General features: G+C 43.7%; 2 protein-coding genes across 4 annotated transcripts in view; one reads left to right on the top strand and one right to left on the bottom strand.

Annotated features, from left to right (window-relative positions):
• Positions 1-16,375, bottom strand: part of RPL34 (ribosomal protein L34) — a 466,563-nt gene that overhangs the window by 435,550 nt on the left and 14,638 nt on the right. The window lies entirely within an intron of this gene.
• Positions 1-16,375, top strand: part of PAPSS1 (3'-phosphoadenosine 5'-phosphosulfate synthase 1) — a 47,433-nt gene that overhangs the window by 25,579 nt on the left and 5,479 nt on the right. For 2 of the 3 annotated variants that reach the window (XM_028743349.2, XM_028743351.2), the window contains 4 exons: positions 2,406-2,611; positions 4,486-4,621; positions 7,493-7,761; positions 13,449-13,678. In XM_028743349.2, the coding sequence (XP_028599182.1) occupies positions 2,406-2,611; positions 4,486-4,621; positions 7,493-7,761; positions 13,449-13,678 (841 nt within the window). Of the gene's footprint in view, positions 1-2,405; positions 2,612-4,485; positions 4,622-7,492; positions 7,762-13,448; positions 13,679-14,246; positions 14,380-16,375 lie in introns of those variants that run through there. The other variant, XM_077933896.1, reaches the window with a different exon arrangement.

The raw sequence follows: 16,375 nt of genomic DNA, 5'->3' as shown, positions 1-16,375 counted from the left end.
CGCTGCCGTAGGGGGTTCCCTTGGAGGTTCCCCAACTGGTGCCTCCCACCTCTCCTCTACATCCAGCCAGACCATGACATCACGTATGGTTGAAACCACATACGTGAAATTCATGTAAGATGCGCACACACACACGCACACACACACACACACACACACACACACTCTCTCTCTCAACACATACAACTTCCTGTCATATATAATATATATGCACATATGCACATGCTTAAATATATTTATAAAAAGGTAAAGGGACCCCTGACCATTAGGTCCAGTTGTGACCGACTCTGGGGTTGTGGCGCTCATCTCGCTTTACTGGCTGAGGGAGCCGGCGTACAGCTTCTGGGTCATGTGGCCAGCATGACTAAGCCGCTTCTGGCGAACCAGAGCAGCGCACGGAAACGCCGTTTACTTTCCCGTCGGAGCGGTACCTATTTATCTGCTTGCACTTTGATGTGCTTTCAAACTGCTAGGTTGGCTGGAGCAGGGACCGAGCAACGGGAGCTCATCCCGTTGCGGGGATTCAAACCGCTGACCTTCTGATCGGCAAGTCCTAGGCTCTGTGGTTTAACCCACAGTGCCACCCGTGTCCCAATATATTTATACACACACACACACACATATTTATTAATTTATTTTGTGGACTAGTAGGGACCAGAAAAAATTATCTAGATGTCATTGCTGAAAGGAAAGCTTAAAAAAAAAGAAGGAACCTGCCAGGAGACCAGGGGTCATAGTGAGTTTCATAAAGGAGTGAGAAACATGTAAGAGAAGAGCTAATATGTCAAATGCCTGGATAGCCATCTGCAAAACATTTACTCTACAAATATTATAACCTTGTATACTAAAATTTGTTTCTTTATTGGAAACAAATGTAGTTCTAAGAATTCCAGGTAATAGCTTCCCGCAAGCATAAAATCAACTGGCAATCGTTGAAGCTTGAAGTGATAAATGCAGAACGTTTCTTTGTAAGGAAATGGATATTTAAAACAAACCATGTATTGTTGTAGGATTGCCATGCATTGCAGCAGGCCGTTGAGTGTCAAATTCGCAAGACATAGACAAAAATGCCATGTTACAGATTTATTTTGTAGGAACTCCCTATTAATATGTGCATAAGCTTTTTCAGCTTGAGCATAAGTTTTGTCATTGTTACAGTAGGTTCATATTTTGGAGTGCTGTTCTTGTTATTAACATTGATTTATTAATTGCCTTCTAAGTCAGTGTTTCCTAAGCTTGGGTCTCCAGCTCTTTTTGGACTACAACTCCCATAATCCCCATCTAGGAAGACCAGTGGTCAGGGATGATGGGAACTGTAGTCCAAAAACAGCTGGAGACCCAAACTTGGGAAACACTGTTCTAAGTGAAGGGGCCTGCCTGATGCCGGAGGGCAGTGTTTTCCAAAGTGTAGGAACTGCCTCAATGAAAGATTGATTTATTACAGAACAAATGCTATGTGGCTGTGCCAGTTCTGCGGATCGAAGTGGTTGAATGGTTATATATGTACTTTACCATAGTACTCTTGACACTTGAGAGATTATTGTATTATGCCCACTCATTTTTATGTGCGTCGCTAACCACCTTAGTAGAAGTAATACTGGAGAATGGATTGCATAAGTCAAGTAAGCGTGTCTGTGCTTATACCTACCCCTGCCAAAATGTGAACTTCCTTATATTTTCTCAAAATGCTTCAGTGGGTGCTTCCAACTTTTCTGCAGCAGTTGGGTATCTCTTAGCTTCCAATCTTGTGGATCACCAGAAGGAAAGATGTGTCTCTTTGCCCCAGGCATTAGTTATTTGCTTCAACTGCATGACAATAAGGCAATTTCAAGCCAATATGGCAGGGACAGTATCGGGAACAGTCGCGTGTGCCCTACTCAATTATGGAAGAGCTGGGACTTCGCTAAGTTTTTACTGTTGAGTTGGTGGGTTTTTCCACAAGGCATGTTTGCTGGTGTAGCTGTGAACTGATGGCATTGCAACTCTTCCAGAGAACTAGGAAGCATTGCAATGGCAGCCAGCCCGAATGCCGCATGTGTTTGGAGAGTGCAATTGCTATTTGCTTTGCAGTGAGAATGAATGTTAGAATGAGAGAGTCTTATGCAACTTGATTCCGTCTTCCAGCTCGGGGCAAGGGATCTCCCACTTGCACCCACAATAGACCTGTTCCTTGGTGCCTTTACCTAGATACCAGTATGGAGAAGTAAACAAATTCTGCAAAGGATTCCTGAGACAGGCCTATACCTCAAGTGAACCCAAGGCTAGGTAGCCCTGCTATGCATTAGGAAAGGGCAGGCTCTCAGAACACTAGGCTTTTAAGCATGTTTTTTGCCAGGACACCTGGATGGCTTTTCCGTTTAGATGACAACTACCATTGCATTGCTTCTTCTTTTTTCACCCTACAGGGGGAATCATTAACCTGTCAGTGCCTATAGTGTTGACAGCCACAACGGAAGACAAGGAGAGACTAGATGGCTGCACAGCGTTTGCTCTGCTATATGATGGTCGCCGTGTGGCTATTCTCCGCAATCCAGAGTTCTTCGAGCACCGGAAAGAGGAACGCTGTGCCCGGCAGTGGGGGACAACGTGCAAGGACCACCCTTACATCAAGGTAGCCTTTTGCAAGGCTTGCTAACCTGAAGCTCTTCATGAAGTTCCATACAGAAGTGCGAGGAATAATCTATATGCAAACCACAGCCCAGATTCCAATCTTCCCTAGCAAATTCCCTCTCCCGTTCGGTACAGCCGACTGCTTGTGGACACATTCTGTGGCCATTCAGAGCGTGGAAGCCAGTCTCGGATGATTGTGTGTGCATATATAGATAGATATGTGACAGAAACAGATTTAGGATGAGCCCCGTAGTCTGCCAGGGAAGATCAGAGAGAATTTTGTCCTCTCCTGTGGTTTATAAATGTAGCCTTGTGTGCAAGAGACATAGAGGAAGCACACCAAAATGAATTACTCAGCAGCGATGACAGGAAAACAGCTGGCTGCTCTGCTTCAGGGCTTGGCTCAGCCGGATCAGAATATTTAGAGCCCAGTCTTCAAGTTAATGATTTTTTTTTTAAAAAAATGGTATGTTAATTGTTAAATGGCCCTAATTCAGGTCATAGTTCAAATTCCTAAACGGGGTAGAATGCCAGTTTTGCTGCAGGCATGCTTAGGCAAAAGTGGGTTTTGTGGGGCTGTGTTGGAAAAAAACATCACGACGGTGGGGGGGGGGGAGAGAGAACTGCCTTGCTCCATCTATGGGGCAGGTGGGGAACTGAGTTGTCTCCCTCGTCCCCCACCAACAGAACGAATGCTCTGCCCCAACCATTAGTTGCCCTAGGTCTGGCCTCTGCCATTGGCCAGAGGAGCAACACTGTAGGATGAGTTGCAGAACAAGTATTCAAGGAAGGCAGAGAGAGTCTGGCGTAGTGGTTAGAGTATCGCACTAGGACCTGGGAGAGCAGGGCTCAAATCCCCAATCCGCCATGAAGCTCACTTGGTGACTTTGGGCCAGTTGCTGCTTCTCATCCTAACCTACCTCACAGGGTTGTTGTGGGGATTAAATGAGGAGGGGGAGAACCATGTATACCACCTCGGGCTCCTTGGAGAAGAAAGTGGGATATAAATGCAGTAAATAAATAAACAAACCACCAACAGTTTGTCCCCAAGTGGACACAAAGGCCCGTTTCCAACTCACCATTTTTGTTACGGCATTGTCAAACTGATCCCCTTCCTCTGCATTTCTCCCACCCCAATTCCCTTGTATATGTTTTCTTTTTAATTTGTGAGCTTTTTTAAAAAAAAACGTTATTTTGGGAAAAGTTGCATGAAAATAAATATGTGAAGTATAGCTTGGCGTGATGGCGCCAGGCGCATATAGCAGCTCTGTTGCGAACTAGGTGAGGGCATCTCAAACACCACCTTCACTAGTCTTAAAGCGTCAACAGTGGCTCCTGATCAGTTTCTGGGCCCAATTCAAGGTGCTTGTTTAAATGCCATAGTCCTGTTGGATCAATCAAAGGCATCTTGGTTCTGATAGTGGCCAGCTACTCCCCTTCCCAGCAAGTGGCCTTAAGTGGTATGCTGAGAGACGGTGTGATGTAGTGGTTAAGAACGATAGACTCGTAATCTGGGGCACCGGGTTCGATTCCTCGCTCCTCCACATGCAGCTGCTGGGTGACCTTGGGCCAGTCACAGTTCTCTGAAGTCTCTCAGCCCCACTCACCTCACAGAGTGTTTGTTGTGGGGGAGGAAGGGAAAGGAGAATGTTGGCTGCTTTGAGACTCCTTCAGGTAGTGATAAAGCGGAATATCAAATCCAAACTCCTCCTCTTCTTCTCTGAGAGCGGAGCAGAATTCAGTCATTGTAACTATTGGCCATTGATAGCAGTGCCCAATCCCCAAATCTGAAATTCAGAATTAAAAACAGCTAAGACAAATTGCAGGAATAGTGTTGCATGCTGTTGAAACATCTCCCTTCCTTAAATTTCCTAGATGGTCATGGAACAAGGGGATTGGCTTGTGGGGGGTGATCTCCAAGTCCTTGATCGCATTTACTGGAATGATGGCCTTGACCAATACCGTCTCACACCTGCTGAACTAAAGCAGAAGTTCAAAGACATGAATGCTGGTAAGTTATTGCATGAAGAGGGGTGGTGTGAAAGAGAGCGAGAGACAGAGAAATTCATTTCCCGCTGCCCAGAAACTCACTAGCAATGTCTCTTTCAGCAAAGGGCAGCACAGTACCAGTGGGATTTTACTTTATTTTCCCTTTTTGTTTTGAACAAAACACAATTTCTGTGATTGCAGTCCTAAAAAAGCAGTAGCGAAGGACTGCGGTCAAAGTAGTTCTGAAATGGTTTGCTTGCCTTCCAAAAAGTGATCGGTGGTGGTAACAACTTTTCAAACACCTTTGGTGATGTGTGCCCAAGTTTTGCTGCACCTTTTAAAAGACTTGCCAGGTAAATCCCAGTGTGTGGTGAATCCCATGATCTCTCTCAGTACTTCGACTGTTTTGCCTTTGTTGAATTGTCCTAGATTTTCTTGTGAAAGCAATAAAAAAAGTCCTTGCAAAGGAACAAACCACATGTGTTTCACAGGGGACTCAGAGTGCGATGAAAGGTATTACAGTTTTTCTGAAAAATTAGTTTTGGGAATAGTTTTGCTAGCTTCACAGCCGAGTTGAGAAATCCGCAGCCTGTTAGGTTGTTTGTTTTGTTTTCCATTTTTGTGTTTCGTGTTAGAGAAATAAGGAACAGACCAAGCAGTAATAGTCTGGCAGCTAATTGTTCTGTGCTGTTTTAGCTGGGATAGTGAGAGCAGCCTCCTGTACAACTCTCAAAAGGGTGCTTGGGGGAAGGTGGCTGAAAACAGAGGCAGGGGAAAAATAAAAACCCATGTTCTTCTTTGAAATAACCAAATTATAATAGGTAGGACCCCAAGCTTGAATTAATTTTGGTTTTATATGGGAGAGAGGCGGGTTAAATCTCCATCGGTAAGGTTGATATTTAAGGGTGAACTTTTTTCTTTGAATTTATTTTGGCCCTGAGATATTTCTTTAATAGGGCAAAAGGGCATGGCAGCTTTCTTTAATAGGGCAAAAGGGCATGGCAGCTTTCTTTAATAGGGCAAAAGGGCATGGCAGCATATGTGAAGGCGTTGTGCTAAAGGGTTGGGTTTTTGGAAGACAGTACTTTTAGAGTTATATAATTATAACTGGTAATTCATTCACCTGAGTTAGCTTTATTAAATATATTTCAGAGTCAGAATTCAGATATCTTATTTAAATCGCTCATTGCTTATCCACTGTTGGCCCGGTTTGGGAAAGACTTGGAAGGGGTGTCCTTATCAAATTGGCTGAAAGGAGCTTGGACCGATGGAGAAATTGAACAACAAAATATGGGTAGCTCATGAACGAGACACAAGGACTCATTTACAACTGACTACATAAATAAGGGGAAAAATTCTGTTGTTTTTTTTTGAGACATCCAGACTTTTTGTCGTTCTGTGTCTTTAGACTGCTGATTGTGTATTGTTGTGCTGTATTTTCACAATAATTTTTGTTAAGGGTTTTGTGTGTTAGTTTTCCAAAAAGTCCATAAAGTTATTTTTTAAAAAATAGAAAAAAGTTTTGTGGATATGTTTGCAGTGGCAAGGAACTTCTAGTAATGATTAGTAGTTCTAGAAAACATTATCTAGAATATACTGGACCTAAAGTTTTGCTACTGTACTGTTAGTTTTACTTAAATTGATCAGCTCATTCAATCAGTTAGAGCTATGAGTAGACAGCATGGGGCATTCCAGATGTTCTTGGACTACAGCTCCCATGATCCTTCACCACTGGCCAAGCTGGCTGGGGTTGATGGGAAGTGGGGTCCCATCTGCATGGAGTCTCATTAGCTGCCCCGAGCTAGAAGTTAGGTAATGGAATTTAAAACCTTCCGTTGTCTTAAAAAGAAGCAACTTGACATTTACAGATCTTGAGTAGCTTGTTTGTAAAACCAAACATAACACGAGAAATGAGCTGCTGCGCTTTTCTGTAGTAAAAAAATGAGCAATGAGTAGAAACAGGACTTGTTATACTTGGGTTAAGAAAACTGAGGCTCTAGTCCAGTGATAGCAAGTCATGTGGAAAGAGATTTCCATGCGTGGCGAAGTTGAAGTGGGAAAACACACACACACACACACACACACACACACACACACACTCCATTATGAAAGGGAGAAGCATCTTTTCTCTTCCCCTGCTTTGCCCCATGTAGTGTCTGATTCTTGCCAGTTTTGATAACTTCTAAAACATGTTTAGGGCAAGGGGGAACTTGCTGCTCCTGTAGCAATGAGTGTTTAATTTGGGGTTGGTTTTTTGTGGCATGCCTATAATGCATACAAAAATTCCCTTGATTCAAGGGAATATGTTGATCGGCCAAGCCTCTTTTGATTCTTGGCTTCGCTACTCTTTTATTTTCAGCCATTTATCTAATTGAGAGCTATTTAAATATCCCTGTCAGAGCTCTCATCGCTCAGTTCGCAGCATTGAGACATTACATGACCAGTGATGAGATGCGGCAGCCCTGTGCTGCTGGGCTGCCGTTTGAAGGATCCTTGGCGCCAAACGCAGGTGACAATAGCGCTGACGAAATGTCATATGATTGTAGAAAATGCCAGGCAGCCAGCCACTGGCTGAGACTTTAAATATTCCCAATAGAAGCCCTGTGTAGTAGTGTTCATGGCAGCAACGTTGTTCTTTGATCTCTCAAATGCTTGGCACAGGCAAGCGGACAGTTGTGTTGACGTATCTCTCTTCAGTCGTCTGGCAGGGTTCCTGTCACCCACCCACTCCTCTCCCAGCTGCATTGGGAGAGAAGCCTTTCTTCAAATGATAGACTGTGCAAGGTCTGAAACTGAGGCCTATAGAACATTGCAGGCTGCTTGTCGCTGACGGCTTCTGCCTGAATTAATAACCGTCAAGCATATTGGCATCTCTCTCTCTTTCTCCCCTTAGACGCTGTCTTCGCCTTCCAGTTGCGCAACCCTGTGCACAGCGGACATGCCCTGCTAATGCAAGATACTCATAAGCAGCTTCTGGGTCGAGGTTACAGGCGCCCAGTCCTCCTTTTGCATCCTCTGGGGGGCTGGACAAAGGACGATGATGTTCCTCTGTCATGGCGAATGAAACAACACGCAGCAGTCCTGGAGGAAGGGATATTGAACCCAGAAACGACTGTGGTGGCCATATTTCCTTCTCCCATGATGTATGCTGGACCAACTGAGGTATAACGAGTTGTGTTTTTGTTCTTAGTTCGTCCCGACTGATTTCCCTGATGTTCGTTTGTCAATACGGCCTCCTTCGGAGACAACCACTACACTCCAAAACCCTTGTGTGGTGGTTGCGCTGTGAGGAATTTCCAGAGTTTGGTTTCAAGGCCTTAAATGGGAGGTCCTTCAGATACTTCCTGTTTACACTTCAAGGGGCTTGTTGCGCCATCTCTTCCTCTTCCCTTTCTTTCAAAGGTCATATGAGTGCTCTTTAACAGGTTGAATCGTGGCCAAAGCCGAAAGAGCTGGGTTCTCTTCTTATTCCAATGTTTTTCGTCTGATCTACATGGAGTTGAGGAAAACAACTGAGAAGGGAACATGCTTTTGGCAGGCTCCTTGACTGAGCAAATGGCTTTGTGGCATGACGTGCAGTGCTATAAAGATGGCTTTCTTTCAATCTGCGATTTAGAAATATTTGAGTTGCTTATTGGTGGGGATTAAGCTTTTTTATACCCTATTGCCATTTTACATTTTGTAAAGCTTTTGAGGTTGTTTCACTTCTGGTCCCTCCTAATTGCTTAAAGTCCATTTACTTTTAGGCCATTTACCTTGCTAGCTGGGGTGGTGAGTAAAATTCATGCAGAAGGCAGAACACATTAATCCCAGGATTCAGGTGAAAGATATCTTGCCACTTCTTTTGATGATTTTTCTAATCTGTGTCCTATCTGTATTTTGAAAGAGTCTCTCACTTGATGGACTCTTCAGCCTAGGGGAGAAGACTGGACTAAGGTGAGGATAGTAAACTCTACTTGGGACTTCTGTCCAGGGAAATTCTACTAAAATGGTGCTAAACTCATAGCGTCAAAGCTGTGGGGTCTTGCAATGTTAGCTAGCTATCATACCCTTTGTGTGTGTATATATATGTTTAAAAAGGTGTTTGCCTCAAATAACTGCAGAGAGAGCTTTGCAAAAACTCAAAACAGAAAACTATAATCTTAAGGATTCTGATACTTGGGCAATGCAAGTGTTTTTGTGTGGAGAATTCCATCCTTTGGTTCTCTGGCATCTTCCTTTCAGGCTTTCCTTTTCAAGACTTCCCTTATCTCCATTTTACATTCCTAAAATGCTAGTTTATTCTTGGAAGAGCACTGCCGATGCATATTTTCAACGCTTCGTACTATGGGCTGCAATCTGGAACAGGGGTTGGGTAAATTCTGTTCACTACAATGGAAACAGATAACATGCCTGACCCCTTCACTACTTGCCATGTTTATTGTGTTTTCCAAAAACTTTGCATGTGAACATGCTTTCCCTTGTGGTTTTGAGATGTGCGTTTGAAGAAAATGAAAGCAAGGAGCTGAACAAAACCTGTAAACACTGTTTTCAGTCATGGATGCAAATAAAATAAGAAATGTTCCTTAATTTATGCCGCGTTTTTCAATGACCTCAGAAAACCATTTGCCAATAGTGTGTTTTAGACAACTAATAAAATACAACTCTTCCTTTAATCATTTTCTGTAGGTCATTTAGAAGACATTGGTACCAGATTTGTTTCTGTAGCACAAATGACTTGCAGAACAACAGACAGCTGCTAAGCCAATATGGTTATCAACTGTCTGAACATAGTTTCCCAGTCAGTAAAGATTTTATGGACATGTTTTGTTGGTCTCAATCTGATATATATTTTTTTGAAACTCCTTTATAAACAAGCTTTTTATGGGGTGCTGTCCAATAAGCTAGGAAATTGTGTTTTCAGCCTATAGGTTTATTACCTACATGATAGCAAAGGATATGTTTGAAAAGTACAGATACTTTTGCAGGAGTGGGGTTGGGGGAAATCCTGATTGCTAAAATCATTGGGGAAGATCAGTGCATAGCGGCTTAGGTCTAACGCTATCAGTCTTTTGGAAAACAACCTTGCTCATAAACCTTATTAATTTTTACCAGTAGGATGGGAATCTTGCTTCTTTGCTTGATTTGCCTTACAGCAACCTAAAGCAAATAATTTTCCAAATCTGTCCTAAACACCCAGAACTGGAGTGGCACAGCTGTGCATCATTGTTTAAATAGGATATACTGGTGTAGAGCAAACTCCTAAAAGTTTGGGATAACAAGGGATGGGGGGGGGAACACACATGTTTTTGAAACATACCTCCCTCCAGCTGCAGCATAATCTGTAGTGCATGTCCCTCCTTTTTGTGGTCAAGGTGAAAATGTTTACCACTTGTTCACTCTGGCAATTGTTCAGATTAGCTGCTGGCTGTCATACTTGCACTCTGGTGTGCAGAGGGTTTGGGTGGTAAACTTCTTTTGCTAGTACAGTGGTACCTCGGGTTACATACGCTTCAGGTTACAAACGCTTCAGGTTACATACGCTTCAGGTTACAGACGCCGCTAACCCAGAAATAGTGCTTCAGGTTAAGAACTTTGCTTCAGGATGAGAACAGAAATCGTGCTCCAGCGGCGGGGCGGCGGCAGGAGGCCCCATAGGCTAAAGTGGTGCTTCAGGTTAAGAACAGTTTCAGGTTCAGAACGGACCTCCAGAACGAATTAAGTGCTTAACCCGAGGTACCACTGTAATCTGTGCATTTTATAATGTTGCATTTTAAAGTGTTTTGAAAAAATGTTGTGAGTGTGATGGTTGCAGAGGTGCCCACACTTTTTTCAAAGAGGGCCGGATTTGATGAAGTGAACACGTTTGAGGGCCGACCAAAGTTGTTGAGCTTTTTCTACAATTTTACCCCAAAGTTGTTGAGCTTTTTTATAGGATTTTACCCCAGGACATATACTGCCACGGGGGCTGGATTAAATTGACTGGCGGGCCGGATTAGGCCCCCGAAACGGGCCTTGGACAGGACATGCCTGGTTTAAAGCTTTCTCTGAAACCTGACGTCTGATTTGCAATGTAATGTGCCAGAAAAGAAGAAAGAGCTTGACTGCATCTGTAGTGGCACTGATGTGTTATGTTAATGTTTATTTCTGTGCTGCCTTTCAGCCAAAAAAAAGAAGCCCCCAAGGAGACTCACAAGAGATAAAATAAATAAATAAATAATGTTAGATACCAGATAAAAATCTTTTGGGCAGTATTCAGCACACCATGGAAAAGCTTAGAGGACACACTAGCCTGGAAGCTGTACAAAAACTTTATCATTTCTCTCCAGGAAGAACAGAACAGCAACAGGAAAACTCCTGATTCTGCTGCAGTGCCACCTAGTGATTAAACTATATAATGACACAATCCAAGCACATTGCTTACTATGAAAAGTCTTTTTCCGCCCTGAATTTTGTAACTTCGCCTTTTGTGTTTTGTTTGTGTTGTCATTTCTGGGTAGATGAGAAACTCTGCAGTCTTTGACTACTTCAGAGGAGCTTGCAAGCAAGGGTGGGGGAGAGATGAGTGAATGCTAAGAAGTATAAACCTTTGTCAGCTTGCAGTTCTGGAGCTATTCTTAAGCATCCAGCTTAAAATGAACAATTTTTGTTGCAAATACTTTTTATTAGCAATTTATTTTATTATGTCAAAAGGATGTGAATTGGAAATCTCCTGGCTGGAATAAGCAAAATAGTGTTGTTGTTTTTCTTGAGCAAAGTTTCTGGAAAAAATTAGGAGGATCTCAGCTTACTACTTCTCTTTCCTCTGTGGTTGTGCAAAAGCCTCAGAAACTCACAGATGAATAAAAGATCTCTAACAAACCCACAAAATCCATCTCATGATTAGGGCTGCAAAGTTGGATTGATTAACTGGTTAGATTAGTCTTATTTTTTAAAACAAAATCTGTCGCTTGACTACAAAGATGCCCTGGCTAACTCTTGTTATTTTTGTTTTAAAAAGCATTTTAAAAAAATTAGAAGTACATACTCAGGGTTGCAGGTTCGATCCCCCTATGGGACAGCTGCATATTCCAGCACTGCAGGGGGTTGGACTAGATGATCCTCAGGGTCCTTCCAGCTCTATGATTCTATGACCTATATAAGCCTATATCTTTCCAGGTTTATTCTTGTTTCAAATAAGGGTTAATATTATGGCATAAAATGGTATCATTCAGATTAACTGGTAGCATAGGAAACCCTCCTACAACATGGAAGGCAATATGGCCACACACTCAGCAATTACCGTAATTTTCCGTGTATAAGACGAAGATAGTTTATTTTAAAATTATGTTACAAATCAGGGGTCGTCTTATACACAGATAGTGCAGTGTGGGAACGGGCGCTTGGTTGCTTCCGCAAGCAGGAGATACTCAGTGGCAATCGGGTGGGTGATTGGTGACTGCGGCAAGGGCTGTTGCAGATTGGCTGTCGCTGCAGCAATTGGGCGGGTGATTGGCAGGTGCTAGTGGTGACCAGGCAGATGATTGGTGGCTTTGTTGAGGTTTGAGATTCCTTGCATTTGTCTGGTGGGTGAGAGATTATCAGGAATCCTCCCTCCAAAAAGCTCAACAGTCCTGGGCAATCCCCCCTCAAAAAACCCAACAAGTCTGGGCAATGTTGTTGTTGTTGTTTAGTCGTTTAGTCGTGTCCGACTCTTCGTGACCCAATGGACCAGAGCACGCCAGGCACTTCTGTCTTCCACTGCCTCCCGCAGTTTAGTCAAACTCATGCTGGTAGCTTCGAGAACATTGTCCAACCATCTCATCCTCTGTCGTCCCCTTCTCCTTGTGCCCTCCATCTTTCCCAACATCAGGGACTTTTCCAGGGAGCCTTCTCTTCTCATGAGGTGGCCAAAGTATTGGAGTCTAAGCTTCAGGATCTGTCCTTCCAGTGAGCACTCAGGGCACTTAAGAATGGATAGGTTGGATCTTCTTGCAGTCCATGGGACTCTCAGGAGTCTCCTCCAGCACCATAATTCAAAAGCATCAATTCTTCGGCGATCAGCCTTCTTTATGGTCCAGCTCTCACTTCCATACATCACTACTGGGGAAACCATAGCTTTAACTATACGGACCTTTATTGGCAAGGTGGTGTCTCTGCTTTTTAAGATGCTGTCTGGGCAATACTCCCCCCCAAAAGCTTAACTTTTGGCACTCTCCCCCCATTTTCTTAATTTGGAGTCCCCCAAAATAGGGGGCGTCTTATACACGGGGGCGTCTTATATACAGAAAAATACGTCTTTCTCTGGGCAATGGGTTCACTCATGACCTTGAAACCAGCTCACCAGCTTTTTGATTTCTTCTTCTACACCCCATCCCACCAACTTGTTGCTCTTTTAAGAATCCAGTTTCCCTCCTTGTCCATTCCCTCCCACTTTAGCTAAGCAGAGTTGAATGCATGACTGCGATTGAAAGCTTTCCTTGGCACTAATCTCTGTCTTGTCCAGAGGCATGCCTTTATGGCCACTTGATCAAAGGGGAGCTAATTGACACAAATGGGTAGCTTCCCTTCAAGAGTGCTAGTTTTGACTCCTGGCAGGAAGGTTTCTTTGCCAAGGGGCCGTCTACTGTTTTAGGGAACTGCTGTACAAATTACTTTCAAGTATTGCCTTTCCGAATGGGGTGTGTGTGTGTTTGTGTTCACCCATACCTAATAAACAAGTGGGTGACCACAGTAGCTCTGCTGCGGGTGAGCACATGACCTGGAGGCTTATTTCGGAGAGCTGGATAATGTTTTTTTGCTTTCTTGTACAGCGAGCGATGGGCTTCTTCTCCGGTTTCCATTGTTCCATCCTCGCTTCTGCTAACTTGGCTTTTCCGATCTCATTCTAGGTTCAGTGGCATTGCAGGTCGAGGATGGTAGCTGGAGCAAACTTCTACATTGTGGGTCGAGATCCTGCCGGCATGTCTCATCCCGAGACTGGAAAAGATCTCTACGATCCAACCCACGGTGCCAAAGTGCTGACTATGGCGCCAGGCCTGATAACGTTGGAAATCGTACCCTTCAGAGTGGCAGCTTATAACAAGAAAAAGAAATGCATGGATTACTATGACTTGGAACAGTAAGTTTTTTTCGGTTTTAAGAGCTGATTAATGTCCCACGGTCCCACACAGTACGCTGGATAGGGTGATTTGGAATTTGGCTTGGCACACCAGCACGTCTCAGCATATACCTTCCAAGTAAATTCTCATTTCTCGGGGTCCAAGGTCCATTCGCTCCTGTCTTCTTTGGAAACCAATGGCCCCCACTGGAAACCATTTAGCGATTTTAAGCTGGTATCTTGTGAACTTTGTATAACTCCCCCACCCACCCCCCGAAAACTAACTTGAATCTGCGCTGCTCTGAATTTGCTTTGCCAGTCTGGGTGGCCTTGGATTGAAACCAGGCTGTGTTCCCGCATCTATCATACAAAATATTGCTTTGCCATGATAATGTAGGCCATGTTTCGAATTTTTGTTTCAAACTTCTTCTTTTAAGAGTTTGGTTTCAGGTTACACTTGATACTGTTGTTCAGTTTTACAAGTTTCTAGGTTATGTTTCAATTTTAGTATGTTTATAATTACGGGCAGTTCTTTTGTCTGTGGTACCTGTCTAAAATCCCTCTGTATAAATCTTTAATTTTTTGTTAGCACACTTTATGCAGAATGCTGCGTCGTGTAGGACAGAAATCAGATGCAAGGTAGGCTGTACATTCACGTCACTGACAGATTTAAGGAAGCCTATTTATGCTTCAGATAGAAAAACATCCTCTTATCACAGTAAATAAAGAACGCTAAAAAAAAGAGACCTCAACAAAATACAGCGGATCAGTCGGTTTATTTTTATTCATTTATTTAATTTAAATATTTATCAGACACACTTTCATATAAAATATCGTTGGCAAGCAGAGGCGTTATGTTGCAAAGTTGGTGCAAAATCAGGCATGCATAATTTTATAAACTTCTATCACCTCATCTCTTACTCTCCTCCTTCTCTAAGCTAAAAAGACCCAAACATTGCAACCTTTCTTCATAGGGAAGTCTCTTCACCCTTTTCATCTTTTGGGTTGCTCTTCTTTTCCAGCTCTACAATATCCTTTTTCGGGTCAGGTGACCCTGCACACCGTATTCCAAATGCAGCCCCCACCAACAATTTGTGTCATGTTATTAACGATACTGTTTTAGTTTAATTTTCAAGGTTTTTAATTAAGATATGCTGCATCATGGAGGAGATTAAGGGGGTGGGGGGAATGGTAGTTTCCATAATATCACCTCTCGTATGAGAGGCAGAAAGAAATTCTGACACAATTTCATGCATTTTTTAGCATGAGTTGCGCAAGCAGCCTTAGTGACAATCCTGTTCTGGCTCTGTGCACAGTGTCACAAATCCAATATTCTGTCATCTGTTGGGTTGGTTGGTCACACAGGGTTAATCCTCCATTAGGAAGCAGGGCCAGTGAATGTGGTGTTTCTTCTGGAACACACACACACACACACACACACACACACACACACACACCAGATTCTGGGAGGGCCCAGTCAGGAAGCACAGCTGGAAGTCAGCATTCTTGTTTTTATGCTCCGTAGCAACGTCACTCTTATTTGTCCCACTGCTTCGTGTGGACAGGCATTGTCTGTCACACGGATTAGCACCTTGGATGTGTCGGCTGGGAATGGTGTCTGTACTGAGGCCTGCACTCGCTCGCAGCCAAGCTCTGCCCCGAATCAAACCCCAGCGAAGTTTCCAGAGCAGCCTGCCTTGTGGCGCAGGTGGCTGTTTGCTGGCTGGTGGCGGCCTGGAAAATTTATACTTCCCCTGCTGTATAAAAAACAGCTCGCTGCGTGCTGTGGCCTTTTCCATCCGCGAGGCACGGGGGTGGTGGGGAAAAAGAAAAAAGCATGCGGCCGGGCAAAAGCTTCCAAGTGGTTCTTAATTAATTAGGCTGTGCCGATGGGTTTACTGTAGCTGGATTGGGAAGAAGATGGCTGGCAAGACGTGAAAGCAGAACTCCCATTTGGAATGGTGTCTGCAGCATGAAGCGCAGATGTAGGGTGAAAGATTCTCAGAAGAAGGTGCCTAGGGAGCGGCGCTTTAAATCCCCCTTCAAAAGGGAAGCATGCCAGCCGACAGAGCTACACACACACACACACACACACACACACACACACACACACACACAGCTTGGCACTCTGGGGGAATATAAGGCTTTGATTGGCCTCCTTTCCCCTCTTTTAATCAAAAAGTCGGAACAGAACAAACTTGTAGGCTTTTATTATTCCATTTCCTGTGCCAGACAGCAGGTCATGCTCAAATCTTCTACATAAATATGGGTATTGTCACTTGAGGAATTTTTGATTAAACAAAATGCAGCGTTGGAGCAGTTTATTGCCTGAAGAGACAAGCAGCGGCCCTAGAGCACGATACAGATTGTCTGTTCTTCTCTTCCCCTTCCCCTCACCCAGTGCCATTTGTATTTGAATCTGAAAGACGTTTTTGAAACCTTGGCAGGCGCCAGCCATTTATTTTATTTTTTGCAGGCCCAATGCGCAAAGTGGAAAATTGGGAAGGAGTGTGCATAGGGAATGTTTCACAAGGGGGAAATTAAAATGGGTTTAGTCTTCCCAGAGTCCTAGACTTGGTCTTGGACTATCAATAGACAGCATGTTCCTCAATTGTGTAGGTAGCACTTTGTCAAGACTTCTGGACGATCCAGGCAGTGAATACAGTAGGAGGGCTTTTGAAGTATTGAAAACATTGATTGTGATGAAAATTTGCCAGT

This window comes from Podarcis muralis, chromosome 9 (assembly GCF_964188315.1).
Source record: "Podarcis muralis chromosome 9, rPodMur119.hap1.1, whole genome shotgun sequence".
NCBI lineage: Eukaryota > Metazoa > Chordata > Lepidosauria > Squamata > Lacertidae > Podarcis > Podarcis muralis.
Note: the sequence above shows the minus strand (reverse complement) of the source record. Positions and strands in the feature narration are given on the sequence as shown.